The sequence below is a fragment of the Bombina bombina genome, chromosome 2 (genome assembly GCF_027579735.1).
Source record: "Bombina bombina isolate aBomBom1 chromosome 2, aBomBom1.pri, whole genome shotgun sequence".
NCBI classification, from domain to species: Eukaryota; Metazoa; Chordata; class Amphibia; order Anura; family Bombinatoridae; genus Bombina; species Bombina bombina.
The window spans coordinates 1,330,096,936-1,330,121,460 of record NC_069500.1 but is presented as its reverse complement, the minus strand read 5'-3'; the positions used below and the strand labels follow the sequence as shown (position 1 = coordinate 1,330,121,460).

Genomic DNA, 24,525 nt, shown 5'->3' with positions numbered 1-24,525 from the left:
GCACCACTATCCCTATAGAAGATAGTTGTGCTTTCAAAGATCCTATGGATAAAAAATTAGAGGGTTTGCTTAAAAAGATGTTTGTTCAGCAAGGTTACCTTCTACAACCAATTTCATGCATTGTTCCTGTCACTACAGCAGCGTGTTTCTGGTTCGAGGAACTAGAAAAGTCGCTCAATCAAGCATCCTCTTATGAGGAGGTTATGGACAGAGTTCAAGCACTTAAGTTGGCTAACTCTTTTACCTTAGACGCCACTTTGCAATTAGCTAGATTAGCGGCGAAAAATTCAGGTTTTGCTATTGTGGCGCGCAGAGCGCTTTGGCTGAAGTCTTGGTCAGCGGATGTGTCCTCCAAGAACAGATTGCTTAACATCCCTTTCAAGGGGAAAACGCTGTTTGGCCCTGACTTGAAAGAGATTATTTCAGACATCACTGGGGGAAAGGGCCACGCCCTTCCTCAGGATAGGTCTTTTAAGGCTAAAAATAAAACAAATTTTCGTCCCTTTCGCAGAAACGGACCAGCCTCAAATTCTACATCCTCTAAGCAAGAGGGTAATTCTTCTCAAACCAAGCCAGCCTGGAGACCGATGCAAGGCTGGAACAAAGGTAAGCAGGCCAAGAAGCCTGCTACCGCTACCAAGACAGCATGAGATGCTGGCCCCCGATCCGGGACCGGATCTGGTGGGGGGCAGACTCTCTCTCTTCGCTCAGGCTTGGGCAAGAGATGTTCAGGATCCTTGGGCGCTAGAAATAGTTTCTCAAGGTTATCTCCTGGAATTCAAGGAACTACCCCCAAGGGGAAGGTTCCCCAGGTCTCAATTGTCTAAAGACCAAATAAAAAGACAGGCATTCTTACATTGTGTAGAAGACCTGTTAAAAATGGGAGTGATTCATCCTGTTCCATTAGGAGAACAAGGGATGGGGTTTTACTCCAATCTGTTCATAGTTCCCAAAAAAGAGGGAACATTCAGGCCAATTTTGGATCTCAAGATCCTAAACAAATTTCTCAAGGTCCCATCGTTCAAGATGGAAACCATTCGGACAATTCTTCCTACCATCCAGGAAGGTCAATTCATGACCACGGTGGATTTAAAGGATGCGTATCTACATATTCCTATCCACAAGGAACATCATCGGTTCCTAAGATTCGCCTTTCTGGACAAGCATTACCAGTTTGTGGCACTTCCATTCGGACTAGCCACTGCTCCAAGAATTTTCACAAAGGTACTAGGGTCCCTTCTAGCGGTGCTAAGGCCAAGGGGCATTGCAGTAGTACCCTACTTGGACGATATACTGATTCAAGCGTCGTCTCTGCCACAAGCAAAGGCTCATACGGACATTGTCCTAGCCTTTCTCAGATCTCACGGGTGGAAAGTGAACGTAGAAAAAGTTCTCTATTCCCGTCAACAAGAGTTCCCTTCTTGGGAACAATAATAGACTCCTTGGAAATGAAGATTTTTCTGACAGAAGCCAGAAAATCAAAACTTCTAAGCTCTTGTCAAGTACTTCATTCTGTTCTTCTTCCTTCCATAGCGCAGTGCATGGAAGTAATAGGTTTGATGGTTGCGGCAATGGACATAGTTCCTTTTGCGCTAATTCATCTAAGACCATTACAACTGTGCATGCTCAGACAGTGGAATGGGGATTATACAGATTTGTCCCCGACAATCCAAGTATATCAGAGGACCAGAGATTCACTCAGTTGGTGGCTGACCCTGGACAACCTGTCCCAAGGGATGAGCTTCAGAAGACCAGAGTGGGTCATTGTAACGACCGACGCCAGCCTGGTGGGCTGGGGCGCGGTCTGGAAACACCTGAAGGCTCAGGGTCTATGGTCTCGGGAAGAATCTCTTCTCCCGATAAACATTCTGGAACTGAGAGCGATATTCAATGCTCTCAAGGCTTGGCCTCAACTAGCAAAGGCCAAATTCATAAGGTTTCAATCAGACAACATGACGACTGTTGCATATATCAACCATCAGGGGGGAACAAGGAGTTCCCGGGCGATGGAAGAAGTGACCAAAGTAATTCACTGGGCGGAGCTTCACTCCTGCCACTTGTCTGCTATCCACATCCCAGGAGTGGAAAATTGGGAAGCGGATTTTCTGAGTCGTCAGACTTTTCATCCGGGGGAGTGGGAACTCCATCCGGAAATCTTTGCCCAAATAACTCAATTATGGGGCATTCCAGACATGGATCTGATGGCGTCTCGTCAGAACTTCAAGGTTCCTTGCTACGGGTCCAGATCCAGGGATCCCAAGGCGATTCTAGTAGATGCACTAGTAGCGCCCTGGACCTTCAACCTAGCTTATGTGTTCCCACCGTTTCCTCTCATTCCCAGGCTGGTAGCCAGGATCAATCAGGAGAGGGCTTCGGTGATCTTGATAGCTCCTGCGTGGCCACGCAGAACTTGGTATGCAGACCTGGTGAATATGTCATCGGCTCCACCATGGAAGCTACCTTTGAGACGGGACCTTCTTGTTCAAGGTCCGTTCGAACATCCGAATCTGGCATCACTCCAACTGACTGCTTGGAGATTGAACGCTTGATTTTATCAAAGCGTGGGTTCTCAGATTCTGTCATTGATACTCTTATTCAGGCTAGAAAGCCTGTAACTAGAAAAATTTACCATAAAGTATGGAAGAAATATATCTGTTGGTGCGAATCGAAAGGATTCCCATGGAACAGGGTAAAAATTCCTAAGATTCTGTCCTTTCTACAAGACAGTTTGGAGAAAGGATTATCTGCAAGTTCTTTGAAGGGACAGATTTCTGCTTTATCTGTTTTACTTCACAAGAAGCTGGCGGCTGTGCCAGATGTTCAGGCTTTTGTTCAGTCTCTGGTTAGAATCAAGCCTGTTTACAAACCTTTGACTCCTCCTTGGAGTCTCAATTTAGTTCTTTCAGTTCTTCAAGGGGTTCCGTTTGAACCTTACATTCCGTAGATATTAAGTTATTACCTTGGAAAGTTTTGTTTTTGGTTGCAATTTCTTCTGCTAGAAGAGTTTCAGAGTTATCTGCTCTGCAGTGTTCTCCTCCTTATCTGGTGTTCCATGCAGATAAGGTGGTTTTGCGTACTAAACCTGGTTTTCTTCCGAAAGTTGTTTCTAACAAAAATATTAACCAGGAGATAGTTGTGCCTTCTTTGTGTCCGAATCCAGTTTCAAAGAAGGAACGTTTGTTGCACAATTTGGATGTAGTTTGTGCTCTAAAATTCTATTTAGAGGCTACAAAGGATTTCAGACAAACATCTTCCTTGTTTGTTGTTTATTCTGGTAAAAGGAGAGGTCAAAAAGCAACTTCTACCTCTCTCTCTTTTTGGCTTAAAAGCATCATCAGATTGGCTTATGAGACTGCCGGACGGCAGCCTCCTGAAAGAATCACAGCTCATTCCACTAGGGCTGTGGCTTCCACATGGGCCTTCAAGAACGAGGCTTCTGTTGACCAGATATGTAAGGCAGCGACTTGGTCTTCACTGCACACTTTTACCAAATTTTACAAATTTGATACTTTTGCTTCTTCTGAGGCTATTTTTGGGAGAAAGGTTTTGCAAACCGTGGTGCCTTCCATCTAGGTGACCTGATTTGCTCCCTCCCATCATCCGTGTCCTAAAGCTTTGGTATTGGTTCCCACAAGTAAGGATGACGCCGTGGACCGGACACACCTATGTTGGAGAAAACAGAATTTATGTTTACCTGATAAATTACTTTCTCCAACGGTGTGTCCGGTCCACGGCCCGCCCTGGTTTTTTAATCAGGTCTGATGATTTATTTTCTCTAACTACAGTCACCACGGTATCATATGATTTCTCCTATGCAAATATTCCTCCTTTACGTCGGTCCAATGACTGGGGAAGGTGGAGCCTAGGAGGGATCATGTGACCAGCTTTGCTGGGCTCTTTGCCATTTCCTGTTGGGGAAGAGAATATCCCACAAGTAAGGATGACGCCGTGGACCGGACACACCGTTGGAGAAAGTAATTTATCAGGTAAACATAAATTCTGTTTTGGCGTACCCCGTGGCGTCCAGCCCCTTTTTCTTAACGTCATTGTGAATTTATGCGCATGCGTAAAACAACTTCAGCTGGCTTTCGAAGCGCTGCGCGTACACGCTCTAAGCATGCGCATATAAAGCCCGCATCCACAACCTTCCTGTATTTACCAGGAACTGCAAGTAAGTATTTATCTAGAGTACACGCATGCGCATATTCGGCACTAAATTAGAAGCGCATGCGCACAAAAAGGAGCCATTGTGAACGCGCAAGGGTAATACGTCATAGAGCGGGTGGAACCGCTCTAGACGTTATGCTCTGAAAAGAAGGGAAGTTATGGATGGGAGGAGCTCTGCCTGAAAACAGAGCCGAGTTTACAAACGTAAATATTAATTTATTTTTTCTACATTTAAAGAAAAAAAGTATGCGGTATTAATAGAGTGCATAAGAACAGATTTGGAAGGTCAATATGTTAAAAATTTACATCCACTTTAAATAGAAACGCAAATTTCTAGTGCCTAAAATAGAGTGCAATCAATTTATTTATATCCAAAGTGATGTCCTATTCGGAATTGGTGGTTGTATAGTCTTCTGCATTCTGGGAGTTGGTAAAAAGAATCTTTTAGGTGCCTCCACTTCTTATTTGGACAAAGAGAATTGCCCCCGAGCATGACTGAGCAAAAAGACAAGGCATAAGAAACAAAAAGTGGATATCCGGGCAGTTTTTTTTTTTTTTTTTTCTTCTTCTCTGTAAGGTCATCCTGTTTTACCCAGACACACATTTAATCCTTAGGGCTAGATTTATCAAGCCCCTGCGGCAGCAAGTTCTCACAAGAACTTGCTCGCCGCGATTTATCAAGCAGCGGTCACCAGACCGCTGCTTCCCTAACATCTTCGCCACCTCTATTGTGGCGAAATTAAATCTCCTCGGTCGAGTCCGACAGAGGAGATTGACAGCTCCTGCCCGCGCGTGATTGGCTGTGCGCGGGCAGGGGGTGGGATTGCACGCGAGCGCAAAATTGCGCTCGTGTGCAATGTTAATTACCTGCGGTTAATTTCGCCCCGCCACAGGCGAGCTGAGGCGTACAGGGGCGTGTATATACGCGCCCCTGTACGCATCAGCGTTGATAAATCTAGCCCTTAGTCTTTCCTCTTACCAGCTTTAGGGTAAGAGGCAAAACCCCAGACATAGGTTTCGGCCTAGTGTGGGTCTCATCAAGGACATGCAGCCCATACCCCTCTAGGCACATTAAGCAAGGGGTCCACATCTGGTTTTCCGCATCACCCCTCGGGAGACTTCCCTCAGGGTCATAATTTGCATATACCAAAAGAGAGAAGTGCTCAACCTTGGAACGAACAATAATATAATAACTTGTTCTATGGCTATTTACCACCCTAGGAGCAGCCTCTTTTTGTTCAACATGTGCCTCTCAAAGAGAAGAATTTTTCTGTAGTAAATCAGTCTAGTCCTGAAATACTAGGCAATCCCTCTCTGAAAAAGAGTAACGGCAAAACCCCAGACTTACGTGCAGACCATGAAACAGAAGGCAAGGGAACTGTGAAAGTAACCAGTGACCTTTTCTGTTCCTAAACTTCCTAAATTATTGGAAATATCCAGAACATTAGTCATATTAAAGTTCATGCTTATACGTTATGTTGGCTTCCAATGTACATTGCTGAAATTGCCCAGAGGCAATTTTCTGCCCATATGTGGATATGTGAAACTACTCTTGTTGCAGACTTGCCTGATGTTTTATGTAAGTGATCTTTGTCATGTCGTTGTTGGGACTGATATGAGTTCCTGCAATTACCTCACCAACTCTTGTATTTATAGGTAGTTTGAAATACTCTAATCACTGACTGAATTGTTAAGTGGCAAACATAGAAGATTAATTTAGGCTGTATGTCCACAACTTCTACCCCTTAACATTTAGGAAGCACTGTCCTGGCGCAGCCAGTCTTACGTTTGTTTAAAAAAAAAAAAAAAAAATTGGCCAAGCACTTTCGACGTGACTGCACAATAAATAAACCCTGCTTAAAAATAGTTTTTAAGAACAAATGTACTTGGATATGCTACAGTACACTGATACCACTCTTATAAATACGGCAAACAGCGGAAAAATAGTGGTGCATTTGACCCCCTTGCACATTCAACCTACAAGTTAAAAAAAAAAAGGTGATATTCAGGTTGATGTGGGCAATGCTGTATCACAATCTTTATTTGTATACAAAATACCAAATAAGTTTAAACTGATTTGAAGCCAGCAAGCAATTAAAGGATGGAAAGGTGTCCAACAACTCAAAGAAAGCACAAGGTTATACACACCTTATCTAAATAAGGGATCTCAAATGTTTGAATCATCATTTGTGGGAATTACCCTCCTGAGGCGGCAAGAGACAACCTAACATACCAGAACTTTAAATACTTTCCACTTGAATTCTCAGTCATTTATTTTGCCTTATTGATGGAGTGCGGCAGAAGTTTGAAGTGCTGTCATTAATAGGGTTGTTTTAACCGATCTGAGACTAATTTCCTCCTCACAGTGGCCTGTTGGACAGAGGGGTAGAGAATGTGTTATTAGCCTGGCAGTGAAAGATCTTTTCTCGGTGGGAAATGTTAAAAGCCTCCCATACGAAATGTGGATTTGTCCATCATTCCCTGGTCTGCTGTGTGCTGCTCCTAGTGCAATCCACAGCCCTTCCCAGTTGAAATGTGGAATTTTAAACAAATCCCCTGTGTTATAGACTGCTCTTACTTGATAAAGATCCTTAGCATTGTTCTTGTGCTGCCTAGTATGGGCTTGTCCACTGGAAGTAATTTGCTGCAGTAACAGTGGGCGAAGGTGCTTTTAGGTAAGGACCTTTTAGGGACCTCCATTTAAACACAATACACCTTACAATCTTGGTCTGCTGATTTTAAACTTGGTTTAACTTTTTTTTCTTCTTTCAGGGTAAAACTTGGTTTGGGCCAGGACTGAATGCTATTATTGCCACAGTCACTGGGGGTAAATGAGCTTTTCGTACCTAGTAAATCTAAGGGTAAAATTATAAATCCTCAGGCATTTTTTGTTTCTTTTAGCAATCTAAGAATCAAAAAGCTTTCTTCTGCACATAGTTCTGGTTACTCCAAATCTTCCTGGGAGTCCAGTCCTTTTTGTTGTGAAAATAAACTGGCCAAGAAATGAACCCCAGCCTCCAAATCACATGAAAGTGCAGTCCCTATGCCAGACCAGATTCTGGCAGGGGGGCAGATTGAGCCTCTTTAGGGAGGATTCAATGGGATCTGTTTGTTATCGAATCATTTTTCATTCAAAACTTCAAGTACATTTCTTCCTGCCTCAAGATCATTTAAAGTCCCAAGCTTTTCTGCCTTGCATAAGAGATCTGGAATATATGGAATTTATTGCTCCAGTTCTTCAGAATTAAACCAGGGGTTTTATTCAAATGTCTTTATAGTCCCAAAGAAAAAGGGTGCTTATTGGTCTGTCTTTGATCTCAAAATCTTAGATTCCTGTAAATTGCTACTTTCAAGAGGAAGAACATTCACTTTACTGCATTTAGTGCAGTATTGTCAGTTTATGTCTAGCATAAAGTTCAAAAATACTTATTTACGAAACCCTATTCACAGTGATTATGTCAGGTTCATGAGGTTTTTTTTGGACGAGCATTATCAGTTTGGTTGCTGTGGCCTGACCAAACAGAAGAGCCACATAGTGTTTTCAAAGGTGCTAGGAGCTCATTTTTTTATGGTTCGAGTTCATGGAATGTCTGTAGTTTTTTACTTGGACGATCTTTTGGTTCAGTCACTCTTTTTTCATCTGGCTTTGTTCTAGACTCAGATGGTCCTTTAATCAGCTCTGATTTCTGTGATTAGGGTTCAAGGAATCTCTGTAGTTCGTTACTTTGGCAATCTTTTGGTTCAAGCACTTTTTTTTTTACTTTTTTTTTTATCTAAAAACAATACGCTGTACTTTTGCACCAGATTCGACATACCTTCAATAACGCTATCCAAATCATTTAATTTTCTCTTGTCAGAATAAACTCAAGCTGGATAATAATGTATCACATGTTCAATAAGTATAATGCAAACAACACTTACGACAATCCTGCTGCCTCCATTCACCGGCTGGGTCACATATTGCTGCTTCTAAATCTGTGAGGATTGGCCCCGGATGTCTCCTGGAGAGCCCTGTGTGACTAACCAGGTAAGTCACAGACCAACTTCAATACAGTATTAAATGCTTTATTAGAAAGTGAGACAATAAAAATCCATTTTGTCTCCTTTTCTAATAAAGCATTCGTTTATACTGGTTTGGAGCCGGTCTGGGACTTTGTTTGTTTGCCATTCTTTTTTATCTGGCTGTGTCTTACACTCAGGTTGTCCTTATAGTGCTTCAAAGGCACAGTTTAAAAATAAATCTTCCAAATAGCTGCTTAACTCCTCAGACCCGTGTTTCTCTTCTGCGATTTATAGTTAGACAGCTGAATAGTCACTGAATTGACAGTTCTGCACAGACTAAAGTTACAACAGGCCTGTGCTGCTGATCTTCCATAAACATTATGGAACTCTTAACAATCTGCTGGGCCCTCCAGAGTTCGCCTGACCTCAGCCAGGAATATTTTCTTTGATTCCAGTCAGACTATGTCACAGCAATGGCTTACATCAATCATCAGAAGGGAACTGTCCCACATCATCAGTTGTGCAGAACTTTATAATTGCAAAATTTCTGCCATCCACATTCTGGGTGTGCACAATTGAGGGGCAGGCTTTCTAACTCGTCAGTCTCTTCACCCAGAAGAGTGGTCTATGAATCAGGAAGTTTTTGAGACACTGGGGTCTTCTTGAGATGGATCTCATAACCTCTTGCTTGAATCACAAGCTTCTTGAGATGGATCTCATGGCCTCTTGCTTGAATCACAATCATTATTATGCTATGTCTCTGGACCATAAGGTGAGTCTGATAGATGCCCTAGTAGTTCACTGGTCCATCAACCTAATTTTCATCTTTCCTCTGTTTGTATTGCTATCTAAAGTGATGGCCAAAATCAAGCACAAACAAGCCTCAGCCATTCTGATTGCTCCATAGTAAGCTTACAGGATTTTATTTGCAGATCTCATGAATTTGGCGACCTATCGATTAAATGCTTAGCGCTGTCTCAAAGGAGTTTTTCTGATAATGTTATTGACACCTTGAATCAGGCTAGGAACCCTGTTCATCATAAGGTTTGGGAAACCTTTTTTACTTGGTATGCCTGCAAAGGATACCATTAAAATTATTTTAGAATTCCTGGAGTCCTCAAGGTACTGCAGTAGGGTTTGGAAAAAGATGTCAGAGTTCTCTTAAGGATCATATTTTGTGTCTGTCTTTTTCCATAACAGAATTGCTAGAATTCCAGATATTTAGATCTTATTTCAGGTTCTGTTCAGAATTAGACCAGTTTTTCGTCCAATTTCTTCTCCTTAATCTGGTTTTGAGGGTTCTTCAAACTCTCTCTTCCTTTTTAATCTTTGTGCATGGCTTAGACAGTCAACACTTTTGAACCTCCTTTTCTGACTTTTCATCAGGATTATACTGGTCTTTATACTGGGTATTCTTTCCTGTCTACTGTGGTAGCTACAGATACTATTTACCAGGAAATTGTGGCTTCTTATTTTTGTCTAGCTCCTAAGAATTCTAAGGAGGGATGACATACAACTCTGTTGTTTTGAGAGCTCTAAAATATTTAGTTGTAAGCCATAAAATATTTCAGACTTTGTTCTTCTCTTTTTGTTCATTTCTTCTGCAAGATATGACGAGTCCACGGATTTCATCCTTACTTGTGGGATTTATCCTCCTGCTAACAGGAAGTGGCAAAGAGCACCACAGCAGAGCTGTATATATATCTCCTCCCTTCCCTCCACCTCCAGTCATTCTCTTTGCCTGTGTTAGTAATAGGAAGAGGTAAAGTGAGGTGTTAGTTTTAGATTCTTCAATCAAGAAGTTTTTTATTTTAAAATGGTGCCAGTGAGTACCATTTTCCTCAGGGAGAAATAGTCAGTCTGGATTCCCAAGAGGAATGGAGACATCTTATTTTCTGCCCTGATGTTGATGATCTTAGCAAACATTATCTAAGATCCATGATGGTTACAGCGCAACTGAAGGTAGTGTAAAAGAAATCTTCAGTGTGGAGACCGGTGTCTTGCTGCAAGCAGCTTTGAGGTATGTTCAGTCTTTTGTTTCTGGGGAGACTTGATGCATCAGAACAGGCTGACATTTGTCCCTATAAGGGGAGGGGTTAGCAGTTTACACTATATGAAGGATTTGGTGTACCTGGGATCCCTATATGCTGATTGCCAAAGTATGTAAAAATTTATTTGACTTAGACAAGGGCTGGACGCTGGGAGCTGCAGTTTGGCTAAAGGCTGTTACATTCTGAGGGGAAGTGTACAGTTTTACGACGTTTTTCTGTATATAGAGGGTACATGGCTAACTCTTTTATGCCGACATGTTTTGTGTATACTGCGACCCATGCGGGTCTTGTTCAGTTTAGTGTTACGCCCACGGTGGGTGGGGCCTATTTTCGCGCGCTCAGGATGCGCACTTTCATCCGGATCGCATTAGAGGCAGCATCTGGGGCTCCGGTGGGGCCTATATTGTATCGGCCTTAGAAGGGTTTTTAGGGCTATATGACATCAGCTGTATCTAACGGGGGCATGTAGGCGCCACAGCAGAGCTGTGGCGTGGTGCAGCAGGCCAATCTCTGTTAATAAATAAATATCTGTTAACAATCGATTTTTTTTTTTTATTGTGTATTTCATATTTTAGCAATTGGATGCAATACGGATAGAGTTTTTTGGGCACAATAAATTAATTATATTGCCACAAACACGTTTTTTGAACATATCAGTAAAATAGTTGTGTTTTTAAAATTTAAAGGCGCAGTACAGTTTTTGTTACATTATCTTTTTTTCCTCTAATTTGAACTAATAGCTCAATATTTAAGCAAAGAACGACTATTGTTATTATTGCTAGTCTGTCTAACAACATATCTGACACTGAGGAAGAAACTCCTTGTTCTATGTGTTTAGATGCCACTGTGGAACCCCCTCTAACTTTTTGTCCCTCGTGTACTGAGAGGGCCTTACAATGTAAAGCACAGATTTTATGTAAAGAAAATGTGTCTAAAGATGATTCTCGGTCTGAGGAGAATCAGGGTATACTGCTAACTTCTCCCCAAGCGTCACAACCTCTAATGCCCACCCAAGCGACGCCTGGTTCGTCAACCGCGTCTAATTCCTTTACTCTGCAGGATATGGCTGCAGTTATGTCAACTACCCTTACAGAGGTATTATCTAAGTTGCCAGTGTTACAGGGTAAACGCAGTAGGACAGAAGTCAATGTGAATACCGAGTCCTCTAATGCTTTATTAGCTATTTCCGATGTACCCTCACAGGGATCTGATTTTGGGGTCAGGGAACTTCTGTCTGAGGGGGAACTTTCCGATTCGGGAAGTGCGTTACCTCAGACAGATTCGGACGTCATGTCCTTTAGATTTAAGCTTGAACACCTCCGCCTGTTACTCCGGGAGGTTTTCCGCCTGTTACTCCGGGAGGTTTTAAGGACTCTGGATGACTGTGGCCCTATTGTGATACCAAAAGAGAAATTGTGTAAGATGGACAAATACTTAGCGGTACCGGGTATTCCGTTCTCACCCTCTCCTAATTTCACTGCGGCGGCCTTCTGGTTTGACGCTTTATAAGAGTCTCTTAAGACTGAGACTCCTTTAGAGGATATCTTAGATAGAATTAAGGCTCTTAAGCTGGCTAATTCTTTTATTACAGATGCCGCCTTTCAGATTGCCAAGTTGGCGGCTAAGAATGCAGGATTTGCTATTTTAGGGCGTAGAGCGTTATGGTTAAAATCTTGGTCTGCTGATGTGTCATCTAAATCAAAGCTTTTGGCTATTCCTTTCAAGGGGAAAACCCTATTCGGCCCTGACTTGAAAGAGATCATTTCTGACATTACGGGAGGTAAGGGTCATCTCCTACCTCGGGATAGAACTGCTAAACTGAGGGGTAAACAAAATAATTTTCGTTCCTTTCGGAACTTTAAAGGAGTCCCCTCCTCTTCCTCCGCCAAGCAGGAAGGGAATTTTGCTCAGGCCAAATCCGTCTGGAGACCCAACCAGAATTGGAACAAAGGTAAACAACCCAAGAAGCCCACTGCTGCTACCAAAGCAGCATGAAGGGGCGGCCCCCGATCCGGGACCGGATCTAGTAAGGGGCAGACTTTCTCTCTTTGCCCAGGCTTGGGAAAGAGATGTTCAGGACCCCTGGACACTGGAAATCGTGTCCCAAGGGTATTAACTGGAATTCAAAAATTCTCTCCCAAGGGGGAGGTTTCTTCTTTCACGATTGTCTTTAGACCAGATAAAAAGAAAGGCGTTCTTACGTTATGTAAAAGACCTCTCTACCATGGGAGTAATTGTCCCGTTCCAAGACTGGGATAGGGGTTTTACTCAAATCTTTTCATGGTTCCCAAAAAAGAGGGCACGTTTCTACCCATTTTAGATCTAAAGAGTCGAAACAAGTTTCTCAGAGTCCCATCCTTCAAAATGGAGACTATTCGAACAATTCTGCCATTGATCCAGGAGGGTCAATATATGACTACCGTGGACTTAAAGGATGCATACCTTCATATTCCTATCCACAAGGATCATTATCAGTTCCTAAGGTTTGCCTTCCTGGACAAACATTTTCAGTTTGTGGCTCTTCCCTTCGGGTTGGCCACAGCACCCAGGATCTTCACGAAGGTTCTAGGGTCCCTTTTGGCGGTTCTCAGGCCGCGGGGTATTGCAGTGGCGCCTTATCTGGATGATATCCTGATACAGGCGTCGTCTTACCATCTGACAAAGTTTCATACAGACATGTTTCTGTCTTTTCTGAGGACTCACGGGTGGAAGGTGAATCTAGAAAAGAGTTCATTAATTCCACAAACCAAGGTTCCCTTCTTGGGAACTCTAATAGATTCCATATCCATGAAAATTTTCCTGACAGAGGTCAGAAAGTTAAAGATTCTGAATGCATGCCGAGCCCTCCAGTCCAATCCTCGGCCATCAGTGGCCCAGTGCATGGAGGTAATTGGATTGATGGTGGCGGCGATGGACATCATTTCGTTTGCTCAATTTCATCTCAGACCTCTACAACTGAGTATGCTCAGGCAGTGGAATGGAGATTATGCAAATTTGTCTCCTCAGATAGATCTGGATCAGGAGACATGAGACTCTCTTCTTTGGTGGTTGTCGCCGGATCATCTGTCCCAAGGGACGTGTTTCCGCAGACCTTCATGGGTGATTGTGACAACGGACGCCAGTCTTCTGGGGTGCAGTCTGGAATTTCCTGAAGTCTCAGGGTGTGTGGACTCAGCCGGAGTATCTTCTTCCAATCAATATTCTGGAATTGAGAGCAATCTTCAACACGCTTCAAGCGTGACCTCAGTTGGCTTCGGCCAAATTCATCCGCTTCCAGTCGGACAACATCACGACTGTGGCTTACATCAATCATCAGGGAGGAACAAGGAGTTCCTTAGCGATGACAGAAGTATCCAAGATAATTCGGTGGGCGGAAGCTCACTCTTGTTATCTGTCAGCAATCTACATCCCAGGAGTGGACAACTGGGAAGCGGACTTTTTAAGCAGACAGACGTTTCATCCGGGGGAGTGGGAACTCCATCCGTTGGTCTTTGCCACTCTGATCCTCAGATGGGGCAGGCCGGAATTGGATCTGATGGGGTCTCGTCAGAATGCCAAGCTTCCGAGATACGGATCCAGATCAAGGGATCCTCAGGCTGAACTGATGCCTTGGCAGTGCCTTGGTCGTTCAACCTAGCTTATGTGTTTCCACCGTTTGCTCTCCTTCCCCGGGTGATTGTTCGGATCAAACAGGAGAGGACTTCAGTAATCCTAATCGTGCCTGCGTGGCCTCGCAGGACTTGGTATGCCGATCTAGTGGACATGTCCTCTCTACCGCCGTGGAAGCTTCCATTGAGGCAGTACCTTCTCATTCAGGGACCTTTTCAACACCCCAATCTAGTTTCTCTGCAGCTGACTGCTTGGAGATTGAACGCTTGATTTTATCTAAGCGGGGGTTCTCTGATTCGGTCATTGATACTTTGATTCAGGCACGTAAGCCTGTTACTAGAAAGATCTACCATAAGATATGGCGCAAATATCTTTATTGGTGCGAATCCAAGGGCTACTCATGGAGTAGAGTTAGGATTCCCAGAATTCTGTCTTTTCTCCAAGAAGGATTGGAGAAAGGGTTATCAGCAAGTTCCTTAAAGGGACAAATATCTGCTTTATCCATTTTATTACACAAACGTTTGGCAGAGGTTCCAGACGTTCAGTCTGTTTGTCAGGCTCTGACCAGAATCAAGCCTGTGTTTAGACCAATTGCTCCACCCTGGAGTTTGAATTTAGTTCTTAAGGTTCTTCAAGGGGTTCTGTTTGAACCCATGCATTCCATAGATATTAAGTTATCTTGGAAAGTTTTGTTTTTGGTTGCTATTTCTTCTGCTCGTAGAGTTTCGGAGCTTTCACCGTTACAATGTGATTCACCTTATCTTCCATTCTGATAAGGTGGTTTTACGTACTAAACCTGGATTCCTTCCTACGGTTGTTTCAAATAAGAATATTAATCAGGAAATTGTTGTTCCTTCTCTATGTCCTAATCCTTCTTCTAAGAACAAGCGTCTCTTGCATAACTTGGACGTGGTCCGTGCCCTGAAGTTTTACTTGCAGGCGACTAAGGATTTTCGTCAATCATCTTCATTTTTTGTTGTTTTTTCTGTAAGGCGTATGGGCCAGAAAGCTACGGCTACCTCTCTTTCTTTTTAGCTGAAGTGTATCATCCGTCTGGCATATGAGACTGCTGGACAGCAGCCTCCTGAACGAATTACGGCTCATTCCACTAGGGCTGTGGCTTCCTCATGGGCATTTAAAAACAATACTTCTGTTGAACAGATTTGCAAGGCTTCAACTTGGTCGTCTCTTCACACTTTTTCCAAATTTGACATTTTTGCTTCATCTGAGGCTGGTTTTGGGAGAAAGGTTCTTCAAGCAGTGGAACCTTCCGTTTAGGTCCCCGTCTTGTCCCTCCCGTTTCATCCGTGTCCTGTTGCTTTGGTATTGTATCCCACAAGTAAGGATGAAATCCGTGGACTCGTCGTATCTTGTAGAAGAAAAGGAAATTTATGCTTACCTGATAAATGTATTTCTCTTGTAAGGTGTATCCAGTCCACGGATCATCCATTACTTGTGGGATATTCTCATTCCCAACAGGAAGTTGCAAGAGGATACCCACAGCAGAGCTGCTACATAGCTCCTCCCCTCACTACCATATCCAGTCATTCTCTGGCAACTCTCAACGCGCATGGAGGTAGTAAGAGGAGTGGTGAAAAATAGTTAGTTTATTTCCTTCAATCAAAAGTTTGTTATTTTAAATAGTACCGGAGTTGTGCTATTTTATCTCAGGCAGAGATAGAAGAAGAATCTGCCTGAGTTTTCTATGATCTTAGCAGGTTGTAACTAAGATCCATTGCTGTTCTCACATATGTCTGAGGAGAGAGGTAACTTGAAAGGGAGAATGGCGTGCAGTTTACTCTGCTTGAGGTATGTGCAGTTATAATTTTTTCTAGGATTGGAAATGCTAAAAAATGCTGCTGATACCTGATAAATGTAAGTTAAGCCTGAATACAGTGATTTAATAACGACTGGTATCATGCTTGATCTCAGGGGTAATACCTTTATAGAAATGCTATATAAAACGTTTGCTGGCATGTTTAATCGTTTTTTATATATGCTTGGTGATAAAACTTTATTGGGGCCTAATTTTTTCCACATGGCTGGCTTTCTTTTTGCCTAGAAACAGTTTCCTGAGGCTTTCCACTGTTGTAATATGAGTGGGAGGGGCCTATTTTAGTGCTTTTTTGCGAAGTTAAAATTACAGACTGAGACATCCAGTTTTCCTCAGAAGTTCCCTGAATGCTACAGGACATCTCTAAAGGGTCTAAAATCGTTTATTGGGGAAGGTAGGAGCCACAGGAGAGCTGTGGCAGTTTGTTGTGACTGGTAAAAAAGTCTGTCGTTTTTTTGATACGTTTTTTGAACTAAGGGGTTAATCATCCATTTGCAAGTGGGTGCAATGCTCTGTTAGCCTATTACATACACTGTAAAAATTTCGTTTGTGTAACTGCCTTTTTTCACTGTTTTTCAAATTTTGACAAAATTTGTTTCTCTTCAAGGCACAGTACCGTTTTTTATATTTGCTTGTTAACTTGATTTAAAGTGTTTTCCAAGCTTGCTAGTCTCATTGCTAGTCTGTATAAACATGTCTGACATAGAGGAAACTCCTTGTTCATTATGTTTAAAAGCCATGGTGGAACCCCCTCTTAGAATGTGTACCGATTGTACTGATTTCACTTTAAGCAATAAAGGTCATATTTTGTCTTTAAAAAATTTGTCACCAGAGAAATCTAACGAGGTGGAAGTTATGCCGACTAACTCTCCCCACGTGTCAGATCCTTTGACTCCCGCTCAAGGGACTCACGCTGAAATGGCGCCAAGTACATCTAGGGCACCCATAGCGTTTACTTTACAAGACATGGCAGCAGTCATGGATAATACACTGTCAGTGGTATTAGCCAGACTACCTGATTTTAGAGGTAAGCGAGATAGCTCTGGGGTTAGACGAAATGCAGAGCATACTGACGCTTTAAGAACCATGTCTGATACTGCCTCACAATATGCTGAAGCTGAGGAAGGAGAACTTCAGTCTGTGGGTGATGTTTCTGATTCAGGAAGGGTACCTGATTCTGATATTTCTACATTTAAATTTAAGCTTGAACACCTCCGCGTGTTACTCAGGGAGGTTTTAGCTGCTCTGAATGACTGTGACATAATTGCAGTGCCAGAGAAATTGTGTAGACTGGATAAATACTATGCAGTGCCGGTGTGTACTGATGTTTTTCCAATACCTAAAAGGTTTACAGAAATTATTACTAAGGAATGGGAAAGACCAGGTGTGCCGTTCTCTCCCCCTCCTATTTTTAGAAAAATGTTTCCAATAGACGCCACCACACGGGACTTATGGCAGACAGTCCCTAAGGTGGAGGGAGCAGTTTCTACTTTAGCAAAGCGTACTACTATCCCTGTCGAGGACAGTTGTGCTTTTTCAGATCCAATGGATAAAAAATTAGGTTACCTTAAGAAAATATTTAGTCAACAAGGTTTTATCCTACAGCCCCTTGCATGCATTGCCCCTGTCACTGCTGCTGCGGCGTTCTGGTTTGAGTCTCTGGAAGAGGCCTTACAGGTAGCGACTCCATTGGATGACATACTTGGCAAACTTAGGGCACTTAAGCTAGCCAATTCTTTTGTTTCTGATGCCATTGTTCATTTGACTAAACTAACGGCTAAGAATTCTGGTTTTGCTATACATGCGCACAGGGCGCTATGGCTTAAATCATGGTCAGCTGACGTGACTTTAAAATCTAAGCTGCTTAACATTCCCTTCAAGGGGCAGACCTTATTCGGGCCTGGTTTGAAGGAGATTATTGCTGATATCACTGGAGGAAAAGACCATGCCCTTCCTCAGGACAGGTCCAAATCAAGGGCCAAACAGTCTAATTTTCGTGCCTTTCGAAACTTCAAGGCAGGTGCGGCATCAACCTCCTCTAATGCAAGAAAAGAGGGAACTGTTGCTCAGTCCAAGGCGGTCTGGAGGCCTAACCAGACCTGGAACAAAGGTAAGCAGGCTAAAAAACCTGCTGCTGCCTCTAAGACAGCATGAAGGAATGGCCCCCTATCCGGTAACGAATCTAGTGGGGGGGGGCAGACTTTCACTCTTCGCCCAGGCGTGGGTAAGAGATGTTCAGGATCCCTGGGAGTTGGAAATTATATCTCAGGAATATCTTCTGGACTTCAAAGTTTCTCCCCCAAAAGGGAGATTTCACCTTTCACAATTATCTGCAAACCAGATAAAGAGAGAGGCATTCTTACACTGTGTACGAGACCTCCTAGTTATGGGAGTGATCCATCCAGTTCCAAAAGAGGAACAAGGACAGGGTTTTTACTCAAATCTGTTTGTGGTTCCCAAAAAGTAGGGAACCTTCAGACCAATTTTGGATCTAAAGATCTTAAACAAATTCCTCAGAGTTCCATCATTCAAGATGGAGACTATTCGTACCATCCTGCCTATGATCCAGTAGGGTCAATATATGACTACAGTGGATTTAAAGGATGCTTATCTTCACATTCCGATACACAAAGATCATCATCGGTTTCTCAGGTTTGCCTTTCTGGACAGGCATTACCAGTTTGTAGCTCTTCCTTTTGGATTCGCTACAGCCCCAAGAATCTTCACCAAGGTTCTAGGGTCGCTTCTGGCGGTTTTAAGGCCGCGGGGCATTTCGGTGGCCCCTTATTTAGACGACATCCTGATACAGGCGTCAAACTTTCAGATTGCCAAGTCTCATACGGACATAGTACTGGCATTTCTGAGGTCGCATGGGTGGAAAGTGAACGAGGAAAAGGGTTCTCTATCCCCACTCACAAGAGTTTCCTTCCTAGGGACTCTGATAGATTCTATAGAAATGAAAATTCACCTGACGGAGTCCAGGTTATCAAAGCTTCTAAATTCCTGCCGTATTCTTCATTCCATTCTGCGCCCTTCGGTGGCTCAGTGCATGGAAGTAATCGGCTTAATGGTAGCGGCAATGGACATAGTGCCGTTTGCAACTATGCATGCTCAGTCAGTGCTCAGTCAGTGGAATGGGGATTACACAGATTTGTCCCCTCTACTAAATCTGGATCAAGAGACCAGGGATTCTCTTCTCTGGTGGCTATCTCGGGTCCATCTGTCCAAGGGTATGACCTTTCGCAGGCCAGATTGGACAATTGTGACGACAGATGCCAGCCTTCTAGGTTGGGGTGCAGTCTGGAACTCCCTGAAGGCTCAGGGATCGTGGACTCAGGAGTCACTCCTTCCTATAAATATTCTGGAATTGAGAGCGATATTCAATGCTCTTCAAGCTTGGCCTCAGTTAGCAACTCTGAGGTTCATCAGATTTCAGTCGGACAACATCACGACTGTGGCTTACATCAACCATCAAGGGGGAACAAGAAGTTCCCTAGCGATGTTAGAAGTCTCAAAGATAATTCGCTGGGCGGAGATTCACTCTTGCCACCTATCCATATCCCAGGTGTAGAGAACTGGGAGGCGGATTTTCTAAGTCGACAGACTTTTCATCCAGGGGAGTGGGAACTCCATCCGGAGGTGTTTGCACAAGTGGTTCATCGCTTGGGCAAACCAGAGTTGGATCTCATGGCGTCTCGACAGAACGCCAAGCTTCCTTGTTACGGATCTTTCAACCTGGCTTATGTGTTTCCACCGTTTCCTTTGCTCCCTCGACTGATTGCCAAGATCAAGCAGGAGAGAGCATCAGTGATTCTAATAGCGCCTGCGTGGCCACGCAGGACCTGGTATGCAGATCTAGTGGACATGTCATCCTTTCCACCATGGACTCTGCCTCTGAGACAGGACCTTCTACTTCAGGGTCCTTTCCACCATCCAAATCTAATTTCTCTGAGACTGACTGCATGGATATTGAACGCCTGATTTTATCAATGCGTGGTTTCTCCAAGTCAGTCATTGATACCTTGATACAGGCACGAAAGCCTGTCACCAGGAAAATTTATCATAAAATATGGCGTTAATATCTTTACTGGAGTGAATTCAAGGGTTACTCATGGAGTAAAGTCAGGATTCCCAGGATATTATCCTTTCTTCAAGATGGTTTGGAAAAAGGATTGTCATCTAGTTCCTTAAAGGGACAGATTTCTGCTCTCTCTATTCTTTTGCACAAGCGTCTGGCAGATGTTCCAGACGTTCAGGCATTTTGCCAGGCTTAGTTAGAATCAAGCCTGTGTTTAGACCGGTTGCTCCACCATGGAGCTTAAATTTGGTTCTTAAGGTTCTTCAAGGAGTTCCATTTGAACCTCTCCATTCCATAGATATCAAACTTTTATCTTGGAAAGTTCTTTTTTTGGTAGCTATTTCCTCGGCTTGTAGAGTTTCCGAGTTATCTGCCTTACAGTGTGATTCTCCTTATCTGATTTTCCATACGGATAAGGTTGTCCTGCGTACCAAACCTGGGTTTTTACCTAAGGTGGTATCTAACAAGAATATCAATCAAGAGATTGTTGTTCCATCATTGTGTCCTAATCCTTCTTCAAAGAAGGAACGTCTATTACACAATCTAGACGTGGTTCGTGCTTTAAAGTTTTACTTACAGACTACTAAAGATTTTCGACAAACATCTGCTTTGTTTGTGGTTTACTCTGGACAGAGGAGAGGTCAAAAGGCTTCGGCAACCTCTTTCTTTTTGGCTAAGAAGCATAATACGCTTAGCCTATGAGACTGCTGGACAGCAGCCCCCTGAAAGGATTACAGCTCATTCCACTAGAGCTGTGGCTTCCACCTGGGCCTTTAAAAATGAGGCGTCTGTTGAACAGATTTGCAAAGCGGCGACTTGGTCTTCGCTTCATACCTTTTCAAAATTCTACAAATTTGACACTTTTGCTTCTTCGGAGGCTATTTTTGGGAGAAAGGTTTTACAGGCAGTGGTACCTTCCGTTTAAGTACCTGCCTTGTGTCCCTCCCTTCATCCGTGTACTTTAGCTTTGGTATTGGTATCCCACAAGTAATGGATGATCCGTGGACTGGATACACCTTACAAGAGAAAACACAATTTATGCTTACCTGATAAATTTATTTCTCTTGTGGTGTATCCAGTCCACGGCCCGCCCTGTCATTTTAAGGCAGGTAATTTTTAGATTTAAACTACAGTCACCACTGCACCCTATGGTTTCTCCTTTCTCTGCTGGTTTTCGGTCGAATGACTGGATATGGTAGTGAGGGGAGGAGCTATGTAACAGCTCTGCTGTGGGTATCCTCTTGCAACTTCCTGTTGGGAATGATAATATCCCACAAGTAATGGATGATCCGTGGACTGGATACACCACAAGAGAAATAAATTTATCAGGTAAGCATAAATTGTGTTTTCTTCTACGATATGACGAGTCCACGGCCCTCCCTGTCATTTTTTTAAGACAGGTATATATATTTTTGTTAAACTTTAGTCACCTCTGCACCTTTGGCTTTTCCTTTCTCTTCCTAACTTCTGTTGAATGACTGGAGGTGGAGGGAAGGGAGAAGCTATATATACAGCTCTGCTGTGGTGCTCTTTGCCACTTCCTGTTAGCAGGTGGATAAATCCCACAAGTAAGGATGAAATCCGTGGACTCGTCATATCGTAGAAGAAATAAATTTATCAGGTAAGCATAAATTTCCTTTTTTCTGGACATCACAAAGATCAGAAAGCTAGGGTGGTTACTTCAGCTGCTTAGTCTAAAGCCTTAAAGTGAAGTTAATAGCTCCAGAATTCATTAATCAGAGCAAAATACTAACAGCAATATGGTCGCTAACTTTTTTAAATATTTGTTTTTCCAAAATTAGACTTTTTAACTATATATTTTATATTACCGTTGCTGGGCGAACTCCTCCCTCCCTCTACTTCCTGTAATTTGACGTATAGAGTGGTCCCACACCCTCTATACGTTTATCTAATGCTCGTGCGCGAAGTCCCTTTCTAATGCGCATGCGCGAATCGTCGTGACAGTTTAACGCGCATGTGCTCCGCGGAGATACCGTATCCAAAATAGGAGCACGCTAATGCGCATGCGAGAAACTGGAACATGCTCTAAACACAGTCACAAAAAAGGTGCGCATGCGCAGACTAAGATGTGGGAGGGTGACGTAGTTTGAATTTCAATTGGGTAGATGTAAAACGTGACCAAGGCAGAAAAATATGAGTAAATAACGGGCTGATTTAGGAGATAGAAAAATTTAATTTATTGCGCCGATAACTCTGCAAATAGAAAAATAGGAAAAAAATGATGAATGAAACTGCTATTATTTTTGGGTAAAAAAATATGACACTGGATCGCAAACATTGTAAGTTAACTTTCACTTTAAGGCATATTAGATTGTGGGGAAGACTCCCCCTGAGGACATTACTGCCCATTCTACATGAGCAATTGCCAAGTCTTAAGCCTTTCATAATGAGTATTCTGTTCATTGTATTTGCAAGGAGGCTACTTTGTCGTCTTTGGACACTTTTTTTTTTTTATCGCTTTGATGTGTTTGCCTCTTCTGAGGCTGCTTTTGGCATGAGTTTTGTGGGCCGTAGTGCCTGATCGGTAACATACCTCTCTTAACTGTTAATCACACCCTATTTCATGGTAATCTTGTAGACTTCACTACTTGCGTATAGATTCACATGTGATGACTTCTGGACTCTCACCATCTGATTAAAGAAAACAAGGTTTACGCTTACCTGATGCATTTATTTCTCTTGTGATGGCCAGGTCCATGAGCCCCACCCTTTCTTGCTCTGCTTTATCTTTCCTGCTGTTCTGTTTCCTCCATCTACTCCGCTATATGTAAGACTGAGGATTCAGAGTAAGTGGGAGGGATTTAAAGCCAGTAGTATGATGGGGTTTTTTTCCTCCTCTCGGTCAGGAGCAGAATTCCCACACATGGCTCATATCCCCTCATCCTCATGGAAGAAATTATCAGATAAGTGCATATTTTGTTCTTTCATATATATATGAACCACTAATTGCTTTTTAGCTCCCATATTGTTCTTAACTTGATTTCTTATATTTATTAATATATTTAAGTCAAAATTAAACTTTCATGATTCGGATGGAGCACACAATTTTAAACAACTTTCCAAATCACTACCATTTATGTAAATGTGCATATATTTTTCTATGTACACTTTGAGGCTACAGTTCCTACTGAACATGTGCAGGAATTTACAGAATAAACGTATATGCATTTTGTGATTGGCGGATAGCTTTTGCATGTTTTTTTTTTATATGTATTTATTGGGTATTGCTATTTAGTGGTCCTTTGACATGAATTATATTTTTAAAGATAGATTAAATAGGTTAGCCATAGAATAACATGTAGAGGTATTTTTACAGTTATATTATTTAATATTGAAATATAAGTGTAAAGGTTTAGTTTCTATAAAATTATGGATGACACCACGTTTAAACTAGTTTTCTATTTATCTGTTTGTACAAACTAGGCTATGTTTGAGCATTTTAGATAATCCCATGTTCCACACAGCCTAGTTTGAACAGTCTTTTTCTTATTTCCAGTTTTATATCTGTCCCTAATTATCCTCCGTAGGAAAGCTATAAGTTAAGTTAAAACATGGAGGTGCCCATTACTTTATAGAAACTCAGTGGAATTTAGAAAACAATTTTCAGAGTTAAATTACAGAAAAAGGAGAAAAAAGAAATTATGAAATTATATTGCAAAATTGTTTTTTTGTTTTTTGTTTTTTTTTATATAAACACATAATTAAACTGTTTTATTACAATATAATACTGTTTGTTATTCCTTTAAGTTTAAATGCTGCAAGGCTAACACACACACGTTTTGGAAAACATATTTCCTTATCTTCATTTTGTTTCTTGACATTACACAGGAAAGGGAAATGAGATTAAATCAATCAAGTTAATACTTTAAAGGACCAGTCAACACATTAGATTTGCATAATCAACAAATGCAAGATAACAAGACAATGCAATAGCACTTAGTCTGAACATCAAATGAGTAGTAGACTTTTTTATAACAGATTTCAAAGTTATGTATATTTCCACTCCCTTTGTACCATGTGATAGCAATCAGCCAATCACAAATGCATATACGTATAGTCTGTGAATTCTTGCACATGCTCAGTAGGATCTGGTGACTCAAAAATTGTAAATATAAAAGACTGTGCACATTTTTTTTAATGGAAGTAAAATGGAAAGTTGTTTAAAATTACATGCTGTATCTGAATCATGAAAACTTAATTTAACCTGAGTGTCCCTTTAAGTGCCAGTAAACCTAAAAAATAATGTTATATAATTCTGCACATAGTGCAGAATTATATAACATTATATTAGTGCTAGTTTTTTTATTACAAATATATCCGGTGATTTTTTATAAAAAGAAGAGGGTTTTCCAGACCCGCCCTTTGTGCTCTACTGAGTGGGTCTGGTTTTCCCTCAGAGCGCATCGGGCCAGCTGTTTAGTCACAGCCCGGCCCGACCGCGCCATTACATTTAATGCAGCTCGCTCCTGCTCTGTCTGATATATTTGTAATAAAAAACTAGCACTAATATAATGTTATATAATTCTGCACTATGTGCAGAATTATATAACATTATTTTTTAAGTTTACTGGCCCTTTAAAGTCTTAAAGGACCAGTAAACTCAGTAGATTTGCATAATCAACAAATGCAAGATAACAAGACAATGCAATAGCACTTAGTCTGAACTTCAAATGAGTAGTAGATTTTTTTTTTACTGACAATTTTAAAATTGGTCCATTTCCACTCCCACTGTACCATGTGACAGCTATCAGCCAATCACAAAT

At 42.1% G+C, this 24,525-nt stretch overlaps 1 protein-coding gene across 1 annotated transcript in view; it reads left to right on the top strand.

The window, feature by feature from the left end:
* ADD1 (adducin 1) overlaps positions 1-24,525 on the top strand; it is a 648,507-nt gene that overhangs the window by 256,261 nt on the left and 367,721 nt on the right. The window contains exon 10 of the mRNA XM_053700307.1: positions 6,940-6,994. Within this exon, the coding sequence (XP_053556282.1) occupies positions 6,940-6,994 (55 nt within the window). The remainder of the gene's footprint in view (positions 1-6,939; positions 6,995-24,525) is intronic.